Source organism: Anabrus simplex, chromosome 2 (genome assembly GCF_040414725.1).
Source record: "Anabrus simplex isolate iqAnaSimp1 chromosome 2, ASM4041472v1, whole genome shotgun sequence".
Classification (NCBI taxonomy): domain Eukaryota; kingdom Metazoa; phylum Arthropoda; class Insecta; order Orthoptera; family Tettigoniidae; genus Anabrus; species Anabrus simplex.
In genome coordinates this window covers 342157755-342172708 of record NC_090266.1, presented here as the reverse complement: position 1 = coordinate 342172708, position 14954 = coordinate 342157755, and the positions used below count along the sequence as shown (strand labels likewise).

Below are 14954 nucleotides of genomic sequence, written 5' to 3'. Positions count from 1 at the left end.
TTATAAAAATATGCTGTATAAAGGAGGCATTTATGACCTACTTTATTTAATTCTGTGTTTTCTAAGTAGGAAAAACGGTCTTGTTTTGTTATTTAGACAACTAATAATATTGTGAAACTCATAATTGAATTGAAATACCAATGTAGAAAACTGTTTATTATTTTGACTGATTTAGTTTCCAGCAATTAGCCCTACTTGGTTGTTATTTTCACTTTCACTTACATACCTGCAATATACAGTAAACACTTTATGTAAGTTTTCAAAACTGAAACTCTGACAATTATCAGATAACAAACATTCGTAGAAAATGTTCTTTCTACCGCAACTGAAACAATATCAGCATACCCAAAGTACACAGTATCACTGGTCACTAAATCACTGTCATCTCCTACCTCGAGTGAGAATTGTTCTCCTTATAAAACATTGGATATTGAGCACATCATTGTGACTTGTTTGAAGGGGTGATTGAACTGGTCCATTAGATAGTGGTGGACGTTCGAATGGAAATATTGAATATTAGGAAAATGAACAATTGAAGGATTAAAATATGTAATTATGGGTATTAATGGGGAAAATTTATAGACCAAATATGAAGTATCAGTGGAAATGGAAAATAAAAATAAAAAAGAGGCATTAATGGGAATTTCTGAACAAAATTCTACTAAAATACCTCCAACTTGAAAAATATGAACAAAAATGTTCTTCTATTTCATCATCATCTTCATCGTTTTGCACAGCTTCCAGCCACTGGCTGGGTCTGTTCAGAACATAAGCGTTTTCTTCATCTTCAGTCTTTCCACCATCTCTCTGTTATCACTTTGGTCATGTCTTCTGCTGTTTTCTTCACCTGCTCCTCTACTCCTTTAAGCCATCTGTCTCTTGGACTTCCTTTTGGTTTCCTGCATTCCACTCCCATCTCATACATCTTCGTGATTAGCCTCTTCTTTTCGATTTTCTTCATGAGTACATACAATCTAAACATTGATTCCTCTTATCTGGAATGGTTCCACCTGAACTAGTTCTTAGACCTTCTCTTTTCTTATCCATTTTTGTGACTCATATTCTACTTCTCAAAAATTTTGAAAGAAATGCTTGTGAGAAACAAAAATGCTCTAACTTATATTTTAAAATACTTCATGTGTCATAAAATAGTGTCTTTGCTGACATGACATCGTTTTTACAGTGAACTTTCTCCTCTAGTGTGGGCTAGAACAAATTTGTTACCTTTTTTTTAAACCTGTATTAGTCTTATCATTGACTCTGGCTATATGAAAGTGACTGAGGTATGAACAATGCTAGTAATGCCATTTCTTATGCAGTCAGTCTGTGATTTGAGTGGTGTGAAAATGTTTCTCATAGGTTTGGATGGTATGTGCTTTTTTCGTGGGCTTTGCAGATATAATAGCATATTCTGGGTTGGTGATGAAAGCAGTGGGAAACTATTTCTCCTCTTCATTCATACCTTTTCCGTGGTTTCCCATTTTCACACCAGGCAAATGCTGGGGCTGTACCTTAATTAAGGCCACAGCCGCTTCCTTCCAACTCCTAGGCCTTTCCTATCCCATCGTCGCCATAAGACCTATCTGTGTCGGTGCGACGTGAAGCCCCTAGCAAAAAAAAAGAAAGCATTCATACCTAGGCCATCTATGATATCTGACAGTAGAGCTGTTAAAGTTCCAACCAGCCTTTGGACTGAATACTCAACATACATATCATAAAACATGTAAATACATATTATATTTATGTATTACCAGATAAAAGGATGTAATTTTATCAACATTTTAGTCCTAATTATTATAGCAATTGGGTTTACACTTCCTACCTCAAAGTAGCGAAGGTATACAATCAGTAGTGATTGTGCTCTATCCCTAGTGAATCTGTACTTTTAGGCAAAATTTAGGACCAGTATCCAGGCTAAGTAGCTCAGGCGGTAGATCAATGGCCGTCTGAGCTGAAGTTGGCTGGTTCGATCCCGGCTCAATCTGGGGGTATTTGAATGGGCCTTATGTCGATAGACTTAGTGACGTGTTAGAATTCCTGCGGGACAAAATTCCAGCACTTTGGCACATCCACAAACCGTAAAAGTAGTTAGTGGAATGTAAAATATGTATGTACGATCAATAATCCACTTTCAGTAAAGGGTTTGGTGAAGGTTTACCATCGCCATGGTGACCCAAAACTTCCACTTTCACCATAACATGTATATTAGACTGTTGTTTGTTGATTTGTGTTCCCCTTTCCAAAATTTCATCTCTATTTGATTTTTCTCTCCACAGTTAACCTCAGCAGAACATTTTGGTAGGCCATTTGTGAACGCTATCCCAGACTGTGCTGCTCAGCCTACACAGAAGGACAAAGGCATGAGTCTAATGCAGAAATTAAGCAGCATGCTATGTCCTGATTCAGTGGGATTTTGTCGTGGAAGAATATGTGACGCAGCAACTCTCTATGGGGTAATTGTTAACTGCATAGACACAATGCCTTATGGTGAGTGCTTCCCATTCTTTATGGAGTGATGATTATAAGTAAACTGTTTAGATTTTGAAGATGTCCTTAGGAATATGGCTGGATGGATGAACTAAATTTCATATTGAATTAATGAAACTTATTCTTTGCTCTGTATGAATTGACACAATGCAGGATGGTGGTTGTTTTCTGTAATACAAAGTAAATTTGATAAAAATAATAATAATCTATGGCATTCTAGTTTATCACCATTTCGACTGCCTACACATCAGTTTTGACATTATGTAACTATAAGCTTGTATTCAGGAGATGGTGGAGTCAAACCCCATCGTTGGCAGTCCTGAAGATGGTATTCTGTGGCTTCCCATTTTCACACCAGACAAATATTGGGGCTGTATCTTAAGTAAGGCCACAGTCACTTCCTTCCCAGTTCTATTCCATCATCACCTTAGATCTGTCTGAGTCGGTACAATTGTAAAACTAATAGGAAAAAAGCATATTGTTCTACCAGATTGAAGAGAAGCAGGAATTCTGTTGGATGACCTATTGCTGAATTTTAATTAGCTGTGTCTGGTAAATACCAAATATATTTCCAGAGACCTTTTACATTTCAACATATACACATGGAGTTGCATGTGGACTTTTTCTGCCCTTCAGTTGTCTGACTGCCTCTGCAAGGTTTGAATCCACAAGCTTGAGATCTGAAGGACTCATCTCGAAGGCCTGCAGATTATGAGGTGATGCATGGTCAGCTGCTTTCTTGGCTTTCTAGACCACAGCTGCAATCACACCATCATATAGCTCCTCAATTGTAATCACTAGGGCCAAAATATTTAGGTGGTATAAACCTTCATTTTAGGTTTCTTGCATGCTCAAAATAGGTGTTTGTTAGGGTTAGCTTCGTGGATCAATATAGGAATTAAGAATTTTCTGTTTTAATTAGATTAATGAAATTTATTTATGAACTTATTTCAGAAAAGTTTACATTCTCAATGATATTCATAATCAAACATGCAACATTTTGCTGTTTCTTTTGATGGTAATTTTTTTGTCATTGCAGTAGATAACTACATACATACCCAAATGTTCTGGTGTAAATGATTTCCTATTATCATGTGACACATTTTTGTATGAAGAAAAACTTCTTTCAATGGAGCATGACATCATTGGAGCATACAGCATAGATAGTAATGCTACAGGTTCCAGGGTTAATTTTCCTGTCTAGTTTACTCCCTATAATACTGAACTCTGATGACTTTCATATCTTCAAACCCAGGAATGCGTTGAAGAACCTTCTGCAACTTCAAAGTACATGGAACTCCCACTGGTCCAAGCATTTTGTTGGCATTGATAGAGCACCTCTGAGTGTTAGGGTTGCACTTTCCAACCTGAGAATAACTTCAGGTATGCAAGGGAAGTGACAAGAGTGAGACATTGGAAGAATTTCTTGACCTTGGCAATGCAGGAAGCTTCTGTTTCATTCATGTCATTTACAACATTTTAAATTTCTAGTAGGTGTTCAGCATAGTAAATGGCAGCAGACAGCTAAGTGTCCCAGCAGGTAAGTTTCGACTCAGGGTTGCCAGTAGTTTCTCTTCAAACAACTGTATACGTGTTGGGGCTTTTAAGAAAACTTTCTTGACCAAAAATACCGTGCTGTTCACTTCATTGATGGCCTTTAACCACTTTTACAAGGCTGCGCAAACCATGGGGCAAATATGTAATGTGTAGCATGCTCGGGTAGAAGGACTGTAGAACTTCCCCTGCCTTTAGCATGTAGGCACTGCTGTCACTAACAAAAGGAACCTACTGTCCTGATTCTCTGCTGGCCACAATATGTGTAAATCATCCCTCACTGCAGAGGCCTTTGTGCTGTTGTTATTTTATCTATTTCTTTACACAAAGAATTGGAAGAGGGGTACTTGATTCCCACGAACCTGCTACGCAGGCGTAGCAGGGGGAGAGGTGATACTCCCACGTGGCGCGTCCCAGGTGGCGGATAGGGGGGTCCTAACCGGCTTGCCGGCGGACTTGAGGGAAATAAAATACCTCTCGTGGACCAAACACACACACCCTGTGGGTGGGGTACGCACATGTAGAATACACCCGCGGTATCCCCCGCCTGTCATAAGGGGCGACTGCAAGGGGCGACCAAGGGATGATTGAATTAGAAATATGAAAGTACTCTTGATTCGTACCATCATGCAGGGAACACCATGGGTTGCCTGTACTTGCGAGTAGTACCACTAAATTGGTACGAAATAGGTTTGTGATTTGTTGCAGTAAAGAGGCTGGCCTGGGGGTTTCCAGTACCCGTGCGTCGTACCCATGTGAGCAATACCGCGGATCTGGGCGTAGCCTGTGAGTTGTACCGCTATATGAGCGGCACCATGGGTCTGCGTTGCCTGTGACTAGTACCCACTATGTGAGGAACACCACGGGAATACCGGCGCCTGTGATTAGTACACCTAGGTGGGGAACCTTATCGGTTTGCGATGGCTCTGAGTGGCGCCATTATGTGAGAAACACCATAGGTCTGCGTTCCCTGTACGAAGTGCAATCCTTGTGAGTAGTACCATCTTCTGTGGAACACCGTGAGTCTTCGCTACTTTTGATTAGTACCCCAACACACCGGGCGAGTTGGCCGTGCGCGTAGAGGCGCGCGGCTGTGAGCTTGCATCTGGGAGATAGTAGGTTCGAATCCCACTATCGGCAGCCCTGAAAATGGTTTTCCGTGGTTTCCCATTTTCACACCAGGCAAATGCTGGGGCTGTACCTTCATTAAGGCCACGGCCGCTTCCTTCCAACTCCTAGGCCTTTCCTATCCCATCGTCGCCATAAGACCTATCTGTGTCGGCGCGACGTAAAGCCCCTAGCAAAAAAAAAAAGTACCCCAACATGACAAATGCCATGATTCTACTTTACTCGCGACATGTACCATTCTGTGGGGCCTTAGACGTGAATTTTGCACCCCTTTAGACATCAAGCATCATTGTGCTTTATAAGTGGTCCCTTGGTCAGTAATAATATTATTTACGATATTTTTTTTTGAATCTGATCCACTGGTTTTTTTTGTTGTTGAATTCATGTCCATCCATTCATTATTCATGACGTTTTTATTTTATTTTGGTCAGTGGATGAATTTGAAATTTTTGTTTTTTCATTTTGTACCATTAGGGGCCGATGACCTCGATATTAGGCCCCTTTAAACAACAAGGATCATCATCATCATCATCGGTACCTGATTCATTTGGGACCAGGATATCTACTACCATATTCATGATGAAGCTATTGCGACTGTCAGTTATTTCATGGAGAGAACAGTGTGGTTGCCTGGATTTTTTTCTTATTTCATCTAGTGTGTTGTGGTAAACAGGAACCAAATAAGTCTTTCTTTACCGGGCGAGTTGGCCGTGCGGTTAGGGGCACGTGGCTGTGAGCTTGCATCTGGGAGATAGGGGGTTCGAATCCCACTGTCGGCAGCCCAGAAGATGGTTTTTCATGGTTTCCCATTTTCACACTAGGCAAATGCTGGGGCTGTACTTAATTAAGGCCACGGCTGCTTCCTTCCAACTCCTAGGCCTTTCTTATCCCATCGTCGTCATAACACCTATCTGTGCCGGTGCGACGTAAAGCCACTAGCAAACAAAAAGTCGTTAGGTCTATTGCAGCCACTGATGTCTTCTAAGAATGCTTTTGCAGTCAATTTTGTTAGCATGTTCTATGTGATATTTGCATACACAACACCTGACATAAGTAAAAGTTAAAGTTATCTTCAAGATTGCCTATTGTGAAAGAAATATGAGTTTGCTTAGTGTTGCTGCTGGACTTATTTCTCTCAGCTACACTAGCAGCGTGTGCAGCTGCAGATGTATGCTGCTCAGAATGGGATTTGTGATCACATTTAACTAAAAAAAATACTGATCTTAAGTACACTTCAGTAAACATGCTAGGGTATTGCAGTACAGTTTTTATGTTAGTTACGGGAAACTTACCTGCTTGGAGTATGCCTAAAGAAGACTACTCGACCATCCATAGTACAGTTTCTATCTGTAGCAATCTTTTTTTTTTCAGTAAGTGCGATTTAGGCATTGTTTTGCTATACAGCAATTAAAAGTTTGAAAAGTATTGCAGCAACCATTCACCATGCTTTCTGCCTGCTGTATTTTCTGTGGACGACTTGAGGCCAACCTGTTACGCTCTTCCTGACCTCCTATCAGTTGTATCCAGGTGTCACCAGATGTCACATGTGCAATGAGAGGCATGGGTCTTGCTGTATTGAACAGTATATGCCTAACCTGTCTGTGAATTGAACCCAGGGCATCTGGGAGAGAAGCAGGCACACTACTCGTACACCACGGGGCTGGCTCAGAGATAAAGGTATATTTTTTTGTTTTTGCTAGCGACTTTATGTTGCACCGACACAGATAGGTCTTACGGCGACGATGGGATAGGAAGGGCCTAGGAGTTGGAAGGAAGTGGCCGCGGCCTTAATTAAGGTACAGGTTCAGCATTTGCTTAGTGTGAAAATGGGAAACCACGGAAAACCATCTTAAGGGCTGCTGACAGTGGGATTCGAACCCACTATCTCCTGGATGCAAGCTCACAGTCGTGCGCCCCTAACCGCACGGCCAACTAGCCTCTTGATAAAGATAACAATCCATCATCATTGATTCTGCATTTAGGTAGCGTGCCTGTCTCATACCCAGAGACTTTGGGTTCTATCCAAGTCAGGGATTTTTACTTGGATGTGAGCGCTAGTTCGAGGTCCTCTCATCCTACATTATTATATTGGGAAGCTACCTTATCGTGAGGCAGCAGTCCCAGTCTAGGAAGCCAAGGATAATGGCCAAGAGGATTCATCTTGCTGACCATGCGTCACCTCTTAATCTGCACGCCTATGGGTGGAGCAGTTGTTGCTTAGTAGGTCAAGGCCCATCTAGGCCTTTGCACCAACAAGTTTTTGTGCATATTAATAACAATAATAATATATTCAGACAAAATAATCCTAAAGAATCACCAGTGTGAACTTGAATTACATGAAACAAACAACTGGTGAGTGCATACAGTATAATATTATGAGACATTTTTGACCAGTTATTGTTCACAATATTAATAATGTATTATGACAGAATCTTAAATAATAACCGATATGACCTTCCATTGGATAAAAGACAACAAACCAAGCAACAACATAAAGCATATTATTACTACTTTTTACCTGTTATTGTTAGTAGATATCATAATAATAATAATAATAATAATAATAATAATAATAATAATAATAATAATAATAATAATAATAATAATAATAATAAAATACTGTTTTCTGACAGAATACTCTTAAATAGTCACCAACATTTATTTTAGTTACATAAAACAAAAACTGACAACTGCATGAAGTATAATATTACAACTACTTTTTACAGTTATTCTTAATAAATATTCTGCATTACAAAAACCATTCGTTATTGATATGTATTCTGACAGAATTATCTTAGTTGGCAATTTGAACTTACATATTAATGATAAATATAAAGCCAGGTCAGTGGAAATTCTCATTGCTGCTCACTGCTATCTCTGAAGTTTCCTCTTCAAATCCTGGTGTGGGTTACTGTAGTCACGAACATGGGCAATGGCTGAGTGGCCTAGTAAGTGGTCCTGAGAGTCGGGATACCAGTTGCTACAGAATGGGAGTGGGCTTCTCAGACATATTATGAGTCATAGCCGTCCTTGTGCTCAGGTGGCTAGGACTGTGCAATCCACCAGTGGTCCCTAACCCGTTAGAGGAGAGATCCTCACCTGGACTATGTGTAAGTAGGATAGCATCCTGCTTCATGAATATACCAAGCTCAGAACATTTTTAGTAAACCTCGGATCTAGTAATGAGTTCCACTCCCATTTGACAGGCGAGGAACTCCTTGGAAACAACTTGGTGAACAAAATGCTTTTCGATGGCGAGCTATCCATGTTAATGGGGCTTATAGGAGAAAGAAAGTAGAACTGGCTGAGTCAGCAAAGAGGATGAATATGGATGTGCTAGGAGTAAGTGATATTTAGGTAAGGCGAGATAACGAGGAAGAGATAGGAGATTATAAAGTGTACTCGACGGGTGTTAAAAAGAGAGGGGCAGGGGTATGGGGTAGGACTGTTCATCAGGAATACTATTGCACGCAACATAGCTTCTGTTAGGCACATAAATGAGTGAATGATGTGGGTAGATTTGGCAGTTGGAGGAATTAGGATGAGAATTGTCTCAGTATATTTACCATGTGAGGTTGCAGATGTGAATGAAGTTGACAAGTTTTATGAAGCATTGAGCAACATCGTAGTCAGGGTGAACAGCAAGGATAGGATAGTGCTAATGGGCGATTTCAATGCAAGAGTTGGTAATAGAACTGAAGGATATGAAAGGGTGATTGGTAAATGTGGAGAAGATATGGAAGCTAATGGTATTGGGAAGCGTTTGCTGGACTTCTATGCTAGTATGTGTTTAGCAGTTACAGATATGTTCTTCAAGCATAAGGCTATTCACCGCTACACATGAGAGGCTAGGGGTACCAGATCCACAATAGACTATATCTTAACCTTCTTCGAATTCAGGAAATCTGTTAGGGGTATAGAGGTTTCTCAGGGATTTTTCGATGATAGAGACCCCTGTCTGATCTGTAGTGAACTAAGTATCTGTAGGTCTAGGATAGAGAAAGTGAAATCTGTCTGCAAATGAATAAGGATAGAAAATCTCCAGGACAAGGAAATTAGACAGACGTACATGGATATTATTAGTGAGAAGTTCCAAATAGTGTACAGTAAGCAGGTTCAGGATATAGAAACAGAATGTGTAGCATACAGGAATGCTGTAGTGAAAACAGCAAGGTAATGCCGTGGAACAACTGTGTACAAAGATTGGAAAAAGCGAACATCTTGGTGAAACGATCAAGTGAGAGCAGCTTGTAAACGTATAAAGAAAGCTTATCAGAAATGGTTCCAAACCAGGGCTGGTGCAGACAGGGAATTGTACGTAGATGAAAGAAACAGAGCAGAACAAATAGTTGTTGAATCCAAAAAGAAGTCGTGGGAAGATTTTGGTAATAACCTGGAAAGGCTAGGTCAAGCAGCAAGGAAACCTTTCTGGACAGTAATAAAGACTAATAATAATAATGTTATTTGTTTTACGTCCCACTAAGTACTTTTCAAGGTCTTCGGAGATGCCGAGGTGCCGGAATTTAGTCCCGCAGGAGTTCTTTTGCGTGCCAGTAAATATACCGACACGGGGCTGTCGTATTTGAGCACCTTCAAATACCACCAGACGTAATAAAGACTTGTAGGAAGGAAGGGAAAAAGGAAATGAACAGTGTTTTGGGTAATTCAGGTAAACTCATAGATCCCAGAGAATTACTGGACAGGCGGAGGGAATATTTTGAAAATCTTCTCAATGTAAAAGGAAATCTTTGTGGTGGTGTCGCGAACAGCCATGCTCATGGGGAGGAGGAAAGTGATGTTGGCGAAATTACGCTTGAGGAAGTGGAAAGGATGGTAAATAAATTCCATTGTCATAAGGCAGCAGGAATAGATGAAATTAGACCTGAAATGGTGAAGTGTAGTGCAAAGGCAGGGATGAAATGGATTTATAGAGTAGTAAGATTAGCTTGGAGTGTTGAAAAGGTACCTTCAGCTTGGACAAAAGCAGTAATTGCACCTAACTATAAGCAAGGGAACCGGAAGGATTGCAACAACTATCGAGGCAAAGTATTCACTGGCATCGTGGGAGGGTGCGATCATTGGTTGATAGGAAGTTGGATGAAACCCAGTGTTTCAGACCACAGAGGGGCTGTCAGGATCAGATTTTCAGTATGCACCAGGTAATTGAAAAATGCTACGAGAGGAATAGACAGTTGTGTTTTGTAGATCTAGAGTAAGCATATGACAGGGTACCAAGGGAAAAGATGTTCACCGTACTGGGGGCTATGGGATTAAGGTTAGATTATTAAAATCAATCAAAGGCATTTATGTTGACAATTGGGTTGCAGTGAGAATTGATGGTGGAATGAGTTCTTGGTTCAGAGTACTTTCAGGGATTAGACAAGGCTGCAATCTTTCACCTTTGCTGTTTGTAGTGTACATGGATCATCTGCTGAAAGGTATAAAATGGCAGGGAGGGATTCAGTTAGGTGGAAATGTAGTAAGCAGTCTGGCCTATGCTGATGGCTTGGTCTTAATGGCAGATTGTCCCAAAAGCTTCGTTGGTAATCTTTGAGTACAGTAGTTCTTGCAAATTTCATTTTTGTTGTGCTTAGTAGTGACATACGGTACGGTACCGGTATCGTAATTAGGATACATCTGAAAGTAGTTTAAAAATTACTGTAGTGTACTGTACAGTAGTATACGAGTAATATCCTATTAGAATTTAGTGTGCTTATTTTATTATTGTAAAATATTTGTGTAGTACTGGTGTAGTAGAGGTATCCGTAGAAACTCTTACTAAAATATTGTTGAAATTAGGATAGGCTTAATTGCAGTTTGGAATTGTGTAGTTCTTGTGTATTACTTTCGATATTCAGTAATTAACAGCAGTTTTTATCCTGTTAGGGGTTGTAGGATTAAAAAAAAAAATAGAGCACGACTAAGTAGTATTGTAGTGTAGTCATATATTAATTACCTTATTGTTGTGTACTATCCCAGACAATATATCCCTCCGTTCATTTATTTTTTTGCAAATAAGTTACTTTATTTTTCAATTTAAAAATTTTCCCCCATAAAGAATGGCTAAGGAGCGCGAGTGTACTTATTGTGGGTGTGGTGAGGCATTGAGGGGTATGAGGGAGGAGTTGGAAAGTTTGAGGGAGATAATTAGGATTCTCACAGAAGACAGGAAGGAAGATAGGACTCCCTCAAACAATGTACAGGTTACAGTAGTTGTACAAGAGGGAGGGGAAGGAAAGGGAGGAGTTGTAGAAGACAGGTGGTCTAATGTTCCAAGGGGAAGGAGATTGCAGGCCAAGGGCTCTATTCAGGATCAGAATTCAGGACAGGTGTCTGTGCGAAATCGGTACGAGTCACTCCAGGTAGAACAACAGAGGGAAGATGAGGGACAGGGAACTGTTGCTGAGATGCATGGAAGTAGGAGGAAGGGAAAAGGTAGGAAAGGGAAATGTAGAGTAGAGGATAGGAAAAGACAGGTGGAACAGGGTCATGGGAAGAAGAAAAGAGAGGAGGAAGTAGCTTCTGCAGCTATCAGGAAAGATAGGGCTGACCAGGAGGGGAGGGGATCAAATGAGGTGGGTAGGGTTGAGGCTCTGGTCATGGGGGATTCCATCGTTAAACACGTGGGGAAAGTGTGTGGAGGAAAGGGAGCCAGGGTAGAATGTTATCCAGGAATTAGGTTGAGGCAGATGTTGAGGAAAGTAGAAGAGAGGGAGGAGGGGAAGGAGAAGGTGGTAGTGTTTCACGTTGGTACCAACAACGTAAGGCAAGCTGATATAAGTACCAACATAGTTGGAGATGTGTGGGATCTGGTAAATGCAGCACGGGTGAAGTTTAAGAAAGCGGAGATTGTTATTAGTGGAATACTGTGTAGGAGGGATACTGACTGGAGGGTGATTGGGGATTTAAATGAGACTATGGAGTGGGTATGTGGGAAACTGGGAGTGAAATTTCTAGATCCTAATGGGTGGGTAGGAGATAGGGATCTGCGCTCGGATGGCCTTCATTTAAACCGCAGTGGTACGTATAAGTTAGGAAATTTGTTTGGAAGGATAATATGGAGGTACATTCAGGGAAACGGGATGGCCTAGGGAGTGGTGATAAGGGAACAGGGAACTGGAAATCAAGTAGGGATGACATAAAATTGTTAGTGTTGAACTGTAGAAGTATTGTAAAGAAAGGAATAGAATTAAGTAATTTAATAGATATATATTTACCAGATATTGTAATAGGAGTTGAATCCTGGCTGAGAAATGATATAATGGATGCAGAAATTTTCTCACGGCACTGGAGTGTGTATCGTAGAGATAGGATAGGAAAGGTGGGAGGGGGAGTTTTCATTCTGGTGAAAGAAGAATTTGTAAGCTACGAAAAAGTTAAAAGATGAGACACATGAAATTCTAGGTGTAAGGCTCATTGCTAAAGACAATAGGCAACTTGATATATTTGGAGTGTACAGATCGGGAAAGGGTAGCACTGATGAGGATTCGGAATTATTTGATAGGATAGTCAGCTATGTGGGAAACGACATGGAAAGAAATTTGATTGTAGCGGGAGATCTGAATTTGCCAGATGTAAATTGGGAAGGAAATGCGAATGACAGGAAGCATGACCAACAAATGGCAAATAAGTTAATATGGGAAGGACAGCTGATTCAGAAAGTGACAGAACCAACCAGAGGGAAAAATATCCTGGATGTGGTGCTGATAAAACCAGATGAGCTCTATAGGGGAACTGAAGTAATAGATGGTATTAGGGATCATGAAGCTGTTTTTGTGGTAGTTAAAAATAAATGCGATAGAAAGGAAGGTCTTAATAAAAGTAGGACTGTTAGGCAGTACCATATGGCTGATAAAGCAGGTATGAGGCAGTTTCTAAAAAGTAACTATGATCGGTGGAAAACGGTAAATAAAAATGTAAACAGACTCTGGGATGGGTTTAAAGAAATTGTTGAGGAATGCGAAAACAGGTTTGTACCTTTAAGGGTGGTAAGGAATGGTAAAGACCCACCTTATTATAATAGAGAAATAAAGAGACTAAGAAGGAGGTGCAGACTGGAAAGAAATAGAGTTAGAAATGGCTGTGGAAGTAAGGAGAAATTGAAGGAACTTACTAGAAAATTGAATCTAGCAAAGAAGTCAGCTAAGGATAACATGATGGCAAGCATAATTGGCAGTCATACAAATTTTAGTGAAAAATGGAAGGGTATGTATAGGTATTTTAAGGCAGAAACAGGTTCCAAGAAGGACATTCCAGGAATAATTAATGAACAAGGGGAGTGTGTATGTGAGGATCTTCAAAAGGTAGAAGTATTCAGTCAGCAGTATGTAAAGATTGTTGGTTACAAGGATAATGTCGAGATAGAGGAAGAGACTAAGGCCAAAGAAGTAATAAAATTTACATATGATAACAATGACATTTACAATAAGATACAAAAGTTGAAAACTAGAAAAGCGGCTGGAATTGATCAGATTTCTGGGGATATACTAAAGAGAATGGGTTGGAATATAGTACCATATCTGAAGTACTTATTTGATTATTGTTTGGTCGAAGGAGCTATACCAGATGAATGGAGAGTTGCTATAGTAGCCCCTGTGTATAAAGGAAAGGGTGATAGACATAAAGCTGAAAATTACAGGCCAGTAAGTTTGACATGCATTGTATGTAAGCTTTGGGAAGGCATTCTTTCTGATTATATTAGATATGTTTGTGAAATTAATAACTTGTTCGATAGAAGGCAATTCGGTTTTGGGAAAGGTTATTCCACTGAAGCTCATCTTGTAGGATTCCAGCAAGATATAGCAGATATCTTGGATTCTGGAGGTCAAATGGACTCTATCGCGATTGACATGTCTAAAGCATTTGATAGGGTGAATCATGGGAGACTACTGGCAAAAATGAGTGCAATTGGACTAGACAAAAGAGTGACTGAATGGGTTGCTATATTTCTAGAAAATAGATCTCAGAGAGAGTAGGTGAAACTTTGTCTGACCCTGTAATAGTTGAGAGGGGAGTTCCTCAGGGCAGTGTTATCGGACCTTTATGTTTTCTTATATATATAAATGATATGAGTAAAGGAGTGGAATCGGAGGTAAGGCTTTTTGCGGATGATGTTATTCTCTATAGAGTGATAAATAAGTTACAAGATTGTGAGCAACTGCAACGTGACCTCGAAAATGTTGTGAGATGGACAGCAGGCAATGGTATGTTGATAAACGGGGCTAAAAGTCATGTTGTGAGTTTCACAAATAGGAAAAGTCCTCTCAGTTTTAATTACTGCGTTGATGGGGTGAAAGTTCCTTTTGGGGATCATTGTAAGTATCTAGGTGTTAATATAAGAAAAGATCTTCACTGGGGTAATCACATAAATGGGATTGTAAATAAAGGGTACCGATCTCTGCACATGGTTATGAGGGTGTTTAGGTGTTGTAGTAAGGATGTAAAGGAGAGTGCATATAAGTCTCTGGTAAGACCCCAACTAGAGTATGGTTCCAGTGTATGGGACCTTCACCAGGATTACCTGATTCAAGAACTGGAAAAAATCCAAAGAAAAGCAGCTCGATTTGTTGCAATGTTTGGGTTGGGAAGAATTGAGAGAAAGAAGAAGAGCTGCTCGACTAAGTGGTATGTTCCGAGCTTTCAGCGGAGAGATGGCGTGGAATGACATTAGTAGACGAATAGGTTTGAATGGCGTTTATAAAAGTAGGAAAGATCACAATATGAAGATAAAGTTGGAATTCAAGAGGACAAACTGGGGCAAATATTCATGTATAGGAAGGGGAGTT

The 14954-nt window shown here is 40.2% G+C and overlaps 1 protein-coding gene across 1 annotated transcript in view; it reads left to right on the top strand.

Annotated features, from left to right (window-relative positions):
• Nucleotides 1–14954, top strand: part of LOC136864128 (serine/threonine-protein kinase PLK1) — a 390167-nt gene that overhangs the window by 306435 nt on the left and 68778 nt on the right. Inside the window, exon 8 of the mRNA XM_067140737.2 lies at nt 2277–2487. Coding sequence (XP_066996838.2) covers nt 2277–2487 — 211 coding nt within the window. The remainder of the gene's footprint in view (nt 1–2276; nt 2488–14954) is intronic.